This window comes from Thermobia domestica, chromosome 6, assembly GCF_964235325.1.
Source record: "Thermobia domestica chromosome 6, izTheDome1.hap1.1, whole genome shotgun sequence".
Lineage (NCBI taxonomy): Eukaryota > Metazoa > Arthropoda > Insecta > Zygentoma > Lepismatidae > Thermobia > Thermobia domestica.
Genome location: NC_137459.1, coordinates 197,715,971 through 197,730,478, shown reverse-complemented (window position 1 = coordinate 197,730,478; position 14,508 = coordinate 197,715,971). Strand labels below are relative to the sequence as shown.

At 33.3% G+C, this 14,508-nt stretch overlaps 1 protein-coding gene across 3 annotated transcripts in view; it reads left to right on the top strand.

Moving 5' to 3' along the window:
- LOC145688392 (uncharacterized) overlaps positions 1 to 14,508 on the top strand; it is a 242,273-nt gene that overhangs the window by 217,246 nt on the left and 10,519 nt on the right. For all 3 annotated transcript variants that reach the window (XM_081762564.1, XM_081762567.1, XM_081762565.1), the window contains exons 6-7: positions 5,742 to 6,161; positions 8,202 to 8,317. In XM_081762564.1, the coding sequence (XP_081618690.1) occupies positions 5,742 to 6,161; positions 8,202 to 8,317 (536 nt within the window). The remainder of the gene's footprint in view (positions 1 to 5,741; positions 6,162 to 8,201; positions 8,318 to 14,508) is intronic.

Here is a 14,508-nt window from a genome sequence, read left to right as displayed (position 1 = left end):
TTATTAACGTGTAGAGTATCGTAGTTATGGACATTACCATTTTCAATAAATAAATAAATGTTTATTACTCAAGGGAAAGGGTACACTTTTTTGTGCTCGAAAAATAGGCTTACAGGAAGTCTTGGGCAACAATCTCAACATAACCCATAATGCTTTCATTTGTAACTGAAAACTAGTAATACATTAACTGAAGCAACCCCATAATATTGTACCATAACTCAGAATGATTGGAATTTTGCATAGTAGACACTGAAATTAATACTTCTGTTGACGTTTATTTTGGAGGGGATAACAAAAATCCAACAAAATGGTTTTAGCATTATTTAAAACCAATTTATGATATTTAAACATTCAATCGAGTGAATGCAATGTTTATTTTCAAAAAGTATCGTTGACAATCCATCTTCTTGCTTTACTCCTTTGTTATATACAAAATCTTCTGTTGCTATATTACCTACTTTAACTTACCATCTTATTTCTTTTAGTGTCATTATTGTCAAGTTGATCGGTTTAGTCGGCATTTCCATACCTGCCATTCTCTATCAGCCTTTTCCTGTATACGTCATCAAATACGCTCTTAAAGTTGACTAATAACAGGTATATGTCTATATCGTAATCGTAATTCTTTTCAGGTATTTGGCTGAGAGCAAACAGATGGTATGTTGTACTCTCTCCTGCTTTCCTTATCTGAAGCCACGTTGGTATTCTCCTGAATACTACTCATTCTAGCTTTGGAACTTCTTGTATAAAATAACAGACAAATTCTGACCAAAGCATATATTAACTAATAAATAATAGCGTTACAGTTAAGTGAAGGAAGAAAAGACGAATACGAGAGAATTAGTTTTTTCAGTGGAACAAGCAATTATGGACATAAAAGAAAAGGAAGAAAGGAACACGATAAGAAGAAAAGCTGCTGCTATAGTGAAGCAGAATATGAACAAACAAATAGGGAATCTTACAAAAGAGAAAGAAGGATTGAAGGGCTTGAGACGAAGGAAAGACATTGTTATACAAGAAGCCGATAAAGGAGGAGCAGTAGTAGTAATGGAAGAAAAATGGTACAAAGAGAAATTAGATGAATTATGCGACGAGACATATGAGGTGATAGGTGAGAGAAAGAGGAAAGAAGAAGTAAGAGAGGAGATAATAAAGAATGCGAAGAAGGCAGGCTTTAGAAAGTTATTAGACGAAAAAGGAAGAATTCCGGATATGAAAGGATTCCCGAAGATACACAAAAAAGAGGTAAAGTTGAGACCAGTAATGGATTGCAGAAAGAATATCTTTCAACCATTAGAAGAGTAAATAAAGATAATAGCAGAGGAAATAAGGGGGAACAAGTAAGTAATAGAATTAAGAATACAGAAGAAGTCAAGAGGATGATAGAGAAAGTAGGAAGAAGAAATGAGAGAACACTGATGTTTAGCGTAGATGTCAAAGCAATGTTTCCCAGCTTAAGAAGGGGTTATATTTTGAAGGTATTGGAAGAAGAAATGGAGAATAGAACAATAAGGAAATGGAAGAAAGAGAAAGTGATAAAAAGCATTGAAACTGATATGGGAGAACAGTGTGTGTACGATAGGAGAAAAATTAGTGAAAATAAAGGAAGGACTAAAGGATCGAAACTAAGCCCAGTGTTATCAGAAATTGTGATGAATAAATGGGAACAGAAAGTTAAGGAGGAAGGGGGCGAAAGACTGATTATGTTTTGCAGGTATGTGGATGATTGCTTAGGTATTTGGAAAGGAACGAAGAGACAATTCGAGCAATTTGTGGGAAGGATAGAAGATAAAGAAAAATGAATAAGCCTGGAGGTAGAATTAGAGGAAGATGGGAAAATAAACTTTTTAGATATGATAATAAGGGAAGTAGGAGGGAAATTCGAAACAACATGGTATAGAAAACAATGTTCAGCAGGTGTTTATTGCCATAGAAGAAGTGATGTAGATAAAGGAACCAAAAGGAACTTTATTAGAAACATGGAGAGAAGGATAAGAATGGTAGACAGTGATGACGAGAAGAGAAAAGAAGACATAGAGCAATTTCACAGTTTATTAATGCAAAATGGATATAGTGAGGATAGATTGAAGAAGAATAGCAAGAAAGAAGAGGGCAGAAGGCAGAAGGAAGTGAGAGAAGATAGAGAAGAAGAAAAGAAAGGATGGTTCGGGATAGAGAGCATAGGAGAAAAAACGGAAGTCTTAAAAAACTTAAAGAAAAGGAGGAGTAAGAACGTACAGAAAAGGTAGCAGAAGAATGTTAGATGCGTTGCGAACGAGGAAAAGGAAGGTAACAGAGATTCAAATAAGTGATGAAGGGGTTGTATACAGAATTAAATGCAAAGAATGTGATATGAGTTATATAGGGGAAACAGGAAAGAGGTTACAAGAAAGGATTAAACAGCACAGGGACGACGTTCGATTGAAGAGAGATAGTAACGCTACATATAAACATGTAAGGGAGACAGGACATGAAATAGACTGGTAAGGCGTAGAGGGGCTGGAAAAGGAGAAAAGAAGCATTATAAGAAAATGGAAAGAGGCAGAATGGATAAGAAAGGAAGGAAGCGAGAAACTTGTGAATTGGAATAGCGGACTAAATATACATGATGCATGGAGAAAGATATTGGATAAAACAGAGAAGAAAGAAGAGGTAAAAACAGGTGTATTGAACAACGGATAGTTAATTAAAAGTTTGTTTTTCAAAAGTGAAAGTTATTCATACACAGGTGTGCCAATTAAAAGTTTGGCTCTTAAGTGAGAGTTGATCACTAAAAGTTGCGTTTGTATTAATTAAAAATTGTTAAAGGAAAGGACGAATATGATTGGTTCATGGAATACCTCCTCTCATTTTAAGAAGTATATAAGCTGTAATCTTAGGAATTGTATTTCATAATGTGTCTGATGAAGGCAAAGTTAATTTGCCGAAATTGTAACGTTATTATTTATTAGTTAATATATGCTTTGGTCAGAATTTGTCTGTTATGGTATTCTCCTATCTCAATAATGTTATTCCTCTGTAATTCTCGCAGTTGGATTTCTCCTTTTTTGTGTATTGGGCACAATATTCCTATTTTCCATTTCTCTGGCTCTTTCCATATTGCCACTATATATCTCTTCTTCAATTTGTGATCCAGCATATTTTTGCATTTCAGACGTGATATCATCTGGTGCTTTACTGTTTTTCATTTTTCTCAGAATAGCATTAAATTCATTCTTCCCTTGTGGGTTTAAATTCCATCTCTTTCTTTGGTCTCTGTTTCATTCTATTTCTTCAAGTTCACTTTCCTCATTCTCACCATTGAGTTGGTCTTTAAAATACTCTTTTCATCTTTTTAATATATCTTCCGTGTTTTCATTTAGCTTTTTTTAATTTATTCTTGCATTAGATTTCTTTTGGTAAATATCCTTTACTTACATTCTTCCAAGGAAATTAAAATCATCTCGTTTCATTTGTTCTATCTAATTGTTCAGTTTGTTCTATTTGTTTCTTTTGAAAATCTTTTCTTTTCACTGCAAATTTGATTCTCTTCTCAATTCCTTGTATCTTTCACTATTACTTCGAGTCTTTTTTTTTTTTTTTTTTTTTTTTTCTGGATCATTTTCTTCCTCGCGTCATTCTTTTGTTTAATTATTTCTACAGTACAACCGTGATCAAATCATTCCGTCCTACTTATTCTTTTATTATTATTATTATTATTTCCTAGTTACTTCTGTCAAACTTAAAAGGATTGCTTCTAAATTTTTCTATTTGTTGCCTATTAAGTTTCCTGTGTGGGTGTTATTTCATTCAACTTTTTGTTTATATATTTTTCCTTCATTATTGTTAAATTAAACTTTCCACTTTCCCATTGAAGTCTCTAATTCTCTGGCGGTATTTATTATGCAATATTTTGTTTTAATTTTGCTTTTTACCACGAAATGATCCGAATCACAGTTGGATCCTCTGTGGCTTCTGACATCTATTATTTGACGAATGTCTTCTATCTATCAAGACATGATCAATTTGATTCACTATTCTACCATCAGCTGACTTCCAGATATCTAGATGCATGTTCTTATATGGGAAACAACTACTTTTGATTATCATTCTATTTTTTGTTGCAAATTGGCTTAGCTTTATGTCATTGTCGTTGGTTTTTTCATGAATTGTATTCTTTTCTGCTACTTGTTTAAATTCCTTTTCCGTATTTTGGCATTTAGATCTCCTAATATTACTTTGACATTGTACTTTGGTGTGTTTTCTAGTATCTCAAAGAATTCTTCATTTTCCCTTTCCTTTTTTTCTTCAGTTGGAGCGTGAACTGTTATAAAGGTAATATTTACAAATATACCTGTTATTCTTAACTTGCTTATCTTTTCCGTTATTGGTTCAAAGGTATTAATGTTGTATTTTATCCTTTTTGTTACAATAAATCGTGTACCGTAATTTCCTGGGTCCTTGTTGCCTCCGTATAGACTTGTATATTTCTTTTCGTCAATTCTACTCAGTCCTTTCCATCGAATTTCCTGTAATGCTATGTCGATATTAGGTTCTTCTATCGCTTCTGCAACTTGTTGCATTTTCTGTTATTTTCATTGTTTGAACGTGGTGTAGTTTTATGAATTATATATATATATATATATATATATATATATATATATATATATATATATATATATATATATATATATATATATATATATATAAGGTTGTTAACCTTTTGCTTAACCCCCAACATGGAGCACCAGGAGTTTTCTGTCAGGCTTTCTCCCCCTTAACCTTTGCAAATCCCCTCTCTAACCCACAACACAGTGGTGCTGGTTTTAGTCCGCCCCGGTTTACCCAGTACCTATCATATCTGGTGGGCGTTCTCCTATCTGCCAACTGGGGAGGCGCTTAGTGTGAGTCCAGTTCTCTCCCAGGACTTTCTTTGAATGGTATCCTTATTCATTATTGACACATTTTTCCCTTGATCAAGTGTAATTCTTGAGTAGTATAGGTATATATGTTTAGGGATCTTACATGAAAAAAAAAAAAATGTATTCGGGAGTTTAATACAACCCTTACGTAACTTCAAGTTAGTTTTTGAAAGTTCCTCATTTACACACGTAAGTTATGACGATGTTGAAATGATGTAACAATAAGCTTTACCATTTCTATCTGGCCATAAGTGTTTTCCCATTTCGTTTATAAATACATCTGAATTATTGTAAGCTACGTCATTTGCACCAGTCATTAAAATCACAGTTCAGCGATATAGAACTTCGTTACTAAGAACAGTAAGAAAACTTTAGAAGAGCACGAAAACATAATTGCGTAAGGGAGATAGGATTTAGTTTCGCTGTCATGAAGACCACGTAAAATTTCATACAAACCATTCATCAATATCTAGTTCAACCATCAATGTCAGTACCAATCTATCAACTATTCGTATTTATTCAAAAATGAATGTTAAACATTGTGAATTTGCTCTTCACCTGTAGAAAATGTCCAAAGAAGGACTTTTTCCTTCAAGCTTTTTGGCAGGAAGAAAACTCTCATCCTCCATGATTGTGCACCTTCTTTCTAAGTAACTGAATTATTTGTAAAGATTTTAGAAGTTAACTTCATTGCGTATTAAATCAGATGTGAATTTGTTCTACTATTTCTTATCGGTTTTGGCTGTTCTATTAAAGTGTTTAGTACGTCTGGAATTTTAGAAAGTATACTGTCGCATATAAAACATGATGATAACGTAATATAATTTGTTTCCATTGCAGGCATCCAGTTTAAGTGAATTATCAGACACCAGTGTTACGAGCAACGACAGTAAACAGTCACAGAAAAGCCCAACTTTGTCATCGCCAGTAAGCAAGAGTACACCTGTTGCACCTCCACCGCCACCACCGCAAAGACCCCAAAATTTCACCACTCCGTTTAGAAATACGGGATGGATAGCCCCAACAGGAGTAATTAGTCCTATAGCAAATGGAGTCTCGCCTCCCAGGAGGTTTGCCAAAGTTCCGGGACAGAAAGGATTAATGGAACGTTTTCTTGCTTCACGCGGAAGAATGTCATCTATTTCGACGTTTACACAATCATCGAACACTAATAGTACATCGTTTAGTTTAACTTCTCCTGTGTCGGCTATGCCACCAAGGGTGAAAAAAGTGGACCAGTCGCCAACTGAAGGTAAACAGGTGAGTCTTCAATATGTAAACATTCTTAGGAATTAGGTACTAACATGTATGTTAATCATATTAAACTAAAAATACTGGTTTTCCCATTTATATTTTATTAATAAACTTAAAGCTGAACTTTGGCATCAAGTTACTTTAACCATCTCAGTTTGTGCATCTTTAGAATGCAACCAAAGTTAGTCTAAAGTTTCCAAACGTAATGATTTACCTTATTTATTTTCTTCGGTGAGCCAATGCGTTGCATTTTTCCATATCAATTGCTACATGAATTACACAAAGCTTCGAATAAAGTAAAATTTTATTCAAGTAACAAGCAGTAGCAAGTATTAAGTTTGTCCTTGTAAATTTAACAATCGAAGGAGTTCGCAATGATTTTTTTGGAAAGAAATATGCTGAACTAACTATATTGGTCCTACCTACATTGTCCTCTTCCCACTAAATGTAATAATAATAATAATAATAATAATAATAATAATAATAATAATAATAATAATATGCGTGTCTTCGTTACAATTGTAATGGATTATAGTTATATATTTTGAGTTTTCTTTTTTGAGTTTAATGTCTCATAATTATGCACCGAGGCTGAGAGAAACGGTTATGATGACGAATGAAATGATAGAATGTTGATATAGGGAGGAAACTAGAGAACTCGGAGAAAACCCCCCACATAACGGTGCTTTTCCGCTACAAAACCCACTTGACGAGGACTGGGATCAAACCAGAAACCCCACGCACTACTGAGCCACCACAACCTCGTGATTGAATTAAAACAGAAGTCCGCAAAATTCAGTTGAGATTCGTCAATTCGGAAATAATTTAAAGATGTTTCATGGCAGTTAATAACTTGCTTGCAAAATTGTCGAAATACGCTTTCAAACTTCGTTCTTTTTTCATTTCCATTTTTTAAACTTCCTTTACTCAAAGTTGATTAAAGTATCGAATATATAAAGATTCTTTGAATAATATAGTTTGAAAAGGTGAAATATAAACAATATGTAAAAATTAAACTGTTTAGCCTGGATGGCACTTGTTCTGTGGTTAGGGCCTTACTTGCCAATTGGTGATTACAGTTCATATCTCACTCCTTACAATGTATTTGTTTCCGTATGCGTAACCATTTTCATTTACTGTTTTATAAATAACCAGTTTATTTGGTATACATTACTGTTCATGCTGTTATATACTGCTGTCTGTGGAAATTTCAACTCTGAGAAACGCACGAGAGTGGAACGAAATGTATAAACCAATTCATGAAGATATGAATAAAATTCTGCAACTGTACAACATACCTAACGTTGGTATATCACTATGACGTAAAGCCTTCACTTGCTTCTTTAGTAGCCTCCATACGGTGTGGCATCAAGTCACACTTTTCCCTTCTTGAGGAATCTCCTTCTACACTGCTTATATGAACCCAAAAGACCATGTGACCTCAAACACAGTTGTCTGCCTAACTTCTTTGACATTGACGAGAAATAGTGGCACTTGCTCATACGATTCCGTCTACTTTTTCACAGTTCACTACCTGAGTGTTGCGTAAACCGCTCTTTCTGTATTATACCAATAATTGAATCAAGAGTGTGCTGAGCCCAAGAATGCGCCATATCGTTAAAATTGTAAGCGTTCATAATCATAATAGTTGTTCAAATAAGGGAAGCACCTCATCTAAGTAGAACTTGCCTGATAAATACGACATTCGACCACCTTTAGTCTATAAAGAAGTTTATACAGTGTGTTCCAAAAGTAACACAGGATTAAAATTTTTAAAAACTGAACCTTTATTCATATATATATATATATATATATATATATATATATATATATATATATATATATAATATAATATAATATAATATAATATAATTTTCGGGCAAAGTGAGCATTTCTAAAAGTCAGGACATTTAGATGTTCCTAAAAATGTTTTCAGGGCGCAGAGACAGCAAGAGGTAAGTCTGGTACATCTGATCAATCTGCAAATAATAATAAAATTATGTGCATCGCTATTATTTATTTATTTATTTATTTATTTACTTGCAGGCAAATTCAGAACCAAGACCAGAACAAGGTCGCTTACAACACAGGCGATATACAACAGCTGAAGAAAAGATTCAAGAAGAACTGAAGGAGATGAAGAAGCGGGAGGAAGAGCTAAGGTAAATTCAGTGGTGTACAAGGAAGAGCTTTGGGGATTTAACCCATTTACCTTGAGCAAAATATTAGGCAAAAATAAGCATTTACCATATTAAGATATACATACAAACATCTGAAATATGTACTTGGGACTTGAACCCCCTCTGCTGTCCCTGATGAACTTGCACGTACGTTACTGGGTAAATTATTACCTCAAGCATCCATGTGTGATCAAATGCATTCAGTGATCCAGAGTTTATTTATTTATTTATTTATTTAACACACACCTATTACAGAGCCAATTGCTCCAATTACAACAGGTGAATACAAATGTTATATACAATTGTGAAATTGCTCAGTAATCTATTAGATTAAAATAAATATAAGAAAAAAAACAGAAAAAAAGTCTAAAATAGCAACATTCATGCAGGCTATTTTTTCTTTTTTGAATGCAAAAACATAATCATTACATTACATAAGCAGGGTTCAAAAACAATTGAATCAATTTTATATACTTTTCCAAAGACATCGTAAAATCCACGATTATTCCAGATTTTATAATATCATTGTTTCTTACAAAGTCTCACAAGTGGTGAATTTTTATGGGAGGTTGTTTTAGATTTAGGTATAACAAATGGTAATCGTACTCTTAAAGATCTACTAGTGCTAAATTTTAACATTTCCAGAAAATCTTGATTAACTATAATACCATTAATAATTTAAAATAGAAAAACATGATGCATTATTTCCCTTCTTTTCACCAGAGACGTACAATTAAATTCCCTTAAGATAACATTATAGTTAACTTTCATATCATACGCAGAGATTTTGAATCTCTTGTACCATAAATACCTTTAAAATCTTTTTTGTATTGATTCGATTTTCCTTATTTGATTATCATAACAGGGGGACCATACTAATGAAGCGTACTCTAATTTACTTCTAACTAATGAATTAAATAATTTAACTAACACTTCTGCGTTATTTAATTCCTTTGAATTTCTAATTATGAATCCTAAAGCTTTATAGGATTCATTAACAATTCTATCAATATGTAGATTAAATTTTAATTTTTTATCTAAAGTAACACCCAAATCCTTAATTTGTGTTGATCTTTGTAATATTTCATTGTAAATTTTATAATTATATTGAGCTGGTTCACTCTGTCGTGAAAAAGTAATAACATAACATTTTTTTACGTTAAATTGTAATTTATTATCAATACTCCATTTGTAACAACTGTCAAGATCCTTTTGTAATTTCTTTGCGTCTTCCATATTATTTATTGCCCGAAATATTTTTAAGTCATCCGCGTACAACAGATATTTGGAATATTTTATAACGCCAGGCAAATCATTAATAAACAAAAGGAAAAAGAGTGGACCCAGTTTAGACCCTTGAGGTATTCCTGAATGAATCACGTATCTATCTGAACATAGCCCATTATAAGTAACAAACTGTACACGTTCTCTTAAATAGGATTTAATTAGAGTTAATAACGCTTCTGATAAGCTTAAATTTGCTAATTTGTTAAGCAATATGTTGTGATCTAATTTGTCAAATGCCTTCGCAAAGTCAGTATATCGTCGGCGGCAATTCAAAACCTGCTATGTGCATTTTGCAGGAGAAGCGAAAAACAGTATCCTGGTTAGCTTTTTGGCTTTATAAAAGTGATGTTATAAGTAATATTTGATGCTGCACGTAACTGGTACCTTCTCAAGTTACTTGAGAAGGTACCAGTTACGTGCAGCATCAAATATTACTTATAACATCACTTTTATAAAGCCAAAAAGCTAACCAGGATACTGTTTTTCGCTTCTCCTGCAAAATGCACATAGCAGGTTTTGAATTGCCGCCGACGATATATTACATCAATAGAACAACTGTTTCCGTTCAAGGAGTCCAAAATAAACTGCGTATGGTTAGTTAGATTCGTAGTAGTGGATCTCCCCGGTAAGAAACCATGTTGACACTCTACTATGTATGATTTTACATGATTAAATATCTTACTGTACAATATGTGTTCAAATATTTTAGATGGCATCGAAATTAATGAAATAGGCCTATAGTTTGTAATATCTTTCGGATTCCCAGATTTATAAATCGGAGTCACTTTACTAATTTTCCAACATTCAGGAAAACACCCAGTAACCAAAACGAGATTATAAATATAGCAAAGAGGAGTTACCAAAACATCTACACAACCCTTAAAAATATAAGATGGTAAATTATCTGGACCACTAGATCTTGTTGATCGAGTTTTCTTTATTGCTTCCTTACATTCTTCCTTACTCACTTTTTTTTATAACTAGGCAATGAGGTATTAAAGGTATATTCGAGGTGCTCCATTCGTAGAATGAAGACCTTTCATCATACACACTATGAAAATATTGAGCGAAATCCTCAACAATATTTTTATTTGTTTTCAATAACTCACCCTTATATAACATAGTAGATGGATTTTGTAAACATCTTTTTCTTATTTTTTATGAAACTCCAGAAGTGTTTTGTCTCTCTACTAATATTATTCCCTATATTTTGAATATATAAAGAATAAGCTTTTTTAATCATAGTTTTAGATTTCCTGCGCAGGTCTAAAAACCTTTCCAAGTTATACTGTGAGTGTTGTTTACGTTTCCTATAATATTCTTTGTTTCAAAAGACTTATAATCTCAGAAGTAAACCAAACCGGGTACAAATTCTTTTTATGGCTTTTCACTTTCGGTGCATGTCTATCGATATAATTAAACATTATTTCATAAAAATATTTTATTGCACCATTTGGTTCTCTATAAGTGTATAATTGACTCCAACTTTCTTTTTGCAAATCTTTATAAAAATCTGCTTTTCTATAATTGTATTCTAACATATTATCATTCATTTTAACCCGTCTCATATTTTTAATTTGTAAATCAAGCTGTAATGGTGGATGTAATATATCAGCAAATACCATAGAATTATCGCTTGTATATACATTACATGATTCACTCATATTTGTTAAAACCAGATCAAGAGTTTTATCGTCTTTGTTTTTTATATCATTTATAGAGCGAAGATCATGTAATGCCAAGAAATTTGAGAGGGTTTTACATATTGAATCCCCGAGTAATAAGTTATAACTTGAATCTATTATAGTTGGAATATTAAAATCACCAACAATTAATATTCTACAGGATGTTAAAGTATCTACTATTTCATTAACCCTGGCAAAGAACGAGCTATATATCTCAATTTTGAATTTCGGCGGGAAATACACACAAATTATTAAAAGCCGAATTGTACCAATATTTGCCTTAATACATACGGTTTGAACATCTTTAATAGTTACATGAAACTCTGTAACAGAAAAAGACTTTATCGCTATCATTGACCCACCACCCTTCCTGCAGCTCCGATCGTTCCTAAACACTAAATATCTGTTGTCAATAATTTCTGCGTCATATACATTTTCAGATAACCAGGTTTCCGTTAGCATGATTACACTGTAATTTGAGGAAAGAATACTCGTATATATTTCGTCTATTTTGGTATTCAGACCTCTTACATTCTGATAATAAACTGAAATTATGTTATTACACATTGATTATATACCATTTTAAGCTAAGTTTGTAACTTCATCAATAGATTTTAACGTATACACATATGTATCATTTTCTTTCTTCCTCAGTTTTACATTTCCTGCCCAATCAACCCAAACAAATGCAAAGTTTTTTTTTTTCTTAATTTTCCTAGCTTCGGAAAATACAATTCTTCTATTTAACGAAAGACTCGGATTAATATACACGGGTCCACCAACGGTATAACCTAAATCCTTACAGTTTAAGTTACGCTTAACTTTACGTTTTTGTATAACCATGTCTCTATCCACTCTCCTTATAAATTTCACAACAATTCTGGGAATAGGTTGATTTGTTTTCAATCTGTGACATGTATCTATCATACTATTATTAATTTCCATCCCAAGCACACGCCCCACTGATTCAACAATCGTAAATGTGTTTTCATTCGGCTGTTCTGGAATACCATGAATTTCCAGAGAGTTTCTTCTACTGTACTGGTCCAGATCATCCAATTGTGTATTTATCAATTTGCTTTTGCAAACGCAAGTTCTCATTACGAAGATCGTCAATTGTTTCCATACATTTTTTTAGAGATTCATTTTGATTTTTTAGGAGTTTGGAATTTTCATCAAGTTTTTCATGGGCTAAATCCAACGATTTACCTAATTGACTTTCTACATTTTTATTTGATATTTTAAGTGTGTTTACTTCCTCCCTAATAGATAGGAGTAACTCATAAATTTCTTTTGAAGATGGACAGTTATTGATGTCTTGGGTAGAATCACCACTCATACTTTTACGCCTTACCTTACTACAACCCTCACACCTCCACCCTTTATCGGAAGTTCGTAAAAACTTAACATCTTCTTCATTAAGATCCACACAAGCACCATGAAAGATTTTCCTACAGTCAATACACTGGATTTTTTGATAGAGTTAATAATCATATTATCGTAGTTTTGAGTAGGCTGGAAGAAATTCTTTTTACCTCATTATAAGTTAGTTTACTTTAGAAGTTTAAATTAAATTTAAAGAACGAAGTTATAAATCATCACAAACATTCTTTATGGCTAACTGTATTCCAGCAGTAAACAATAAAAGGAAAATAAACTAACTGGTTGTAATTTTTGATGCATTGTCTTTAGTCGCTAGGCAAAAGTAGAACCAACAAATAATAAGAATTCAGTTAATATGTTATGTTTTGTTTCATGAAGGAGGAATGTTACGAAATAAATCTGAATTAATTGCGAAAACTTTAAGCTAATGATGAAGAGAGGAGACCATAAAGAGAGAGAGACGAGAGGAAGAATCCCTATGGACATAGCGTATCGAGAGAAATGAAAATATGTTGTTAGTAAGGAAGCTTAAGATGTCGACATCTTTAAACAGATTAACTAAGTAGGAAATGCTTTATTTTTTTTTATTTTTTATTTTTTTTTACTTTTATTTTTATTTTATCATGAGTTGTGGTGATAACGTTCCAGATCACGTAAGCTTGTGATTGATGAATTTTCTATGAATTCTTTCATAATCATTGTTTCATTTATTATCAGTCTTCTTGAACTCACAAAATGTAATGATGTCAGTAAATTAGTTACAAATGGCTACAAGAAAAAAGAAAAAAAAAAGAAAGTAGAACATTTGCCTCCTTATGCAACATTTGACATAATGAAGAACGGCGTTTGTTTTTAACGCGGGCTTCCAACCATAACTGGAGCTTGAATCCGGTGTAGTTGGCAAGTGCACACAGTCATGCAAATTACAGTTTAAGCCGTTACCCACTAAATAATCTTGCCTGTAAGAGAACTAGATTGCAGTATCACGCCACCGACTCCAGGGAAAAAGAGAACTATTTTATATTTAAAGAGCAACTAGTTTTATTTTTCTACTTAACCTCCACCTACATTGACACAATTGTATGATCGATATGTGAGCGATTACCACCTCCAATGCCTGCTGTGTAAAGGTCTGTGGGTTGGCGCAGTCATCTTCGTCCATTCTGCGTACACCTTCCTACCATTTTGCGTCGTCCGCAAAATGTCTACCACTTAAGGCGGATTTTCAGGAAACCAAAGAGAGATGAAAATACCTTTTCGTCTGCTCTCGACTGTTTAAGTTCTCTCCCGAATTCCGTAAGACGTTCTTAAATTGCTTGGACTATATGAGGCCTGGCGTTGTCTTGATGGAACAGCACCCTTCAATTCAGCAGTGTCGGACGTTTTCTGTGATTTGCAACCCAAGGATGCATCAGAATATCATAGTATGATGCAGCAATCATTCTCTCCTTGTCTCTGGGAACGGACAAATAACATGCCCTGTCGATTTCAGAACATGGTTATCATCTCTTTCCTAGCGGGCGTCGAAATCATTATTTGCTTTCTGCCGATGAAGATTGATGTTTCCACTGCACTGACGTACCCTTCATTTCAGGATGACAATGATACATCCATATTTCCCGTAACTATCCCCTAACGATCGTGTTAAGAACTTTTCTCAGTATGCTGATAGGTGTTCCAAGAATAAGCCCATTAGAATGCTCTTCAGTTCTTTATTCCAATGGCTGAATATCCATCGTGCGCACGCGCACACACACTCTCTCTCTCTCTCTCTCTCTCTCTCTCTCTCTCTCTCTCTCTCTCTCTCATATATATATA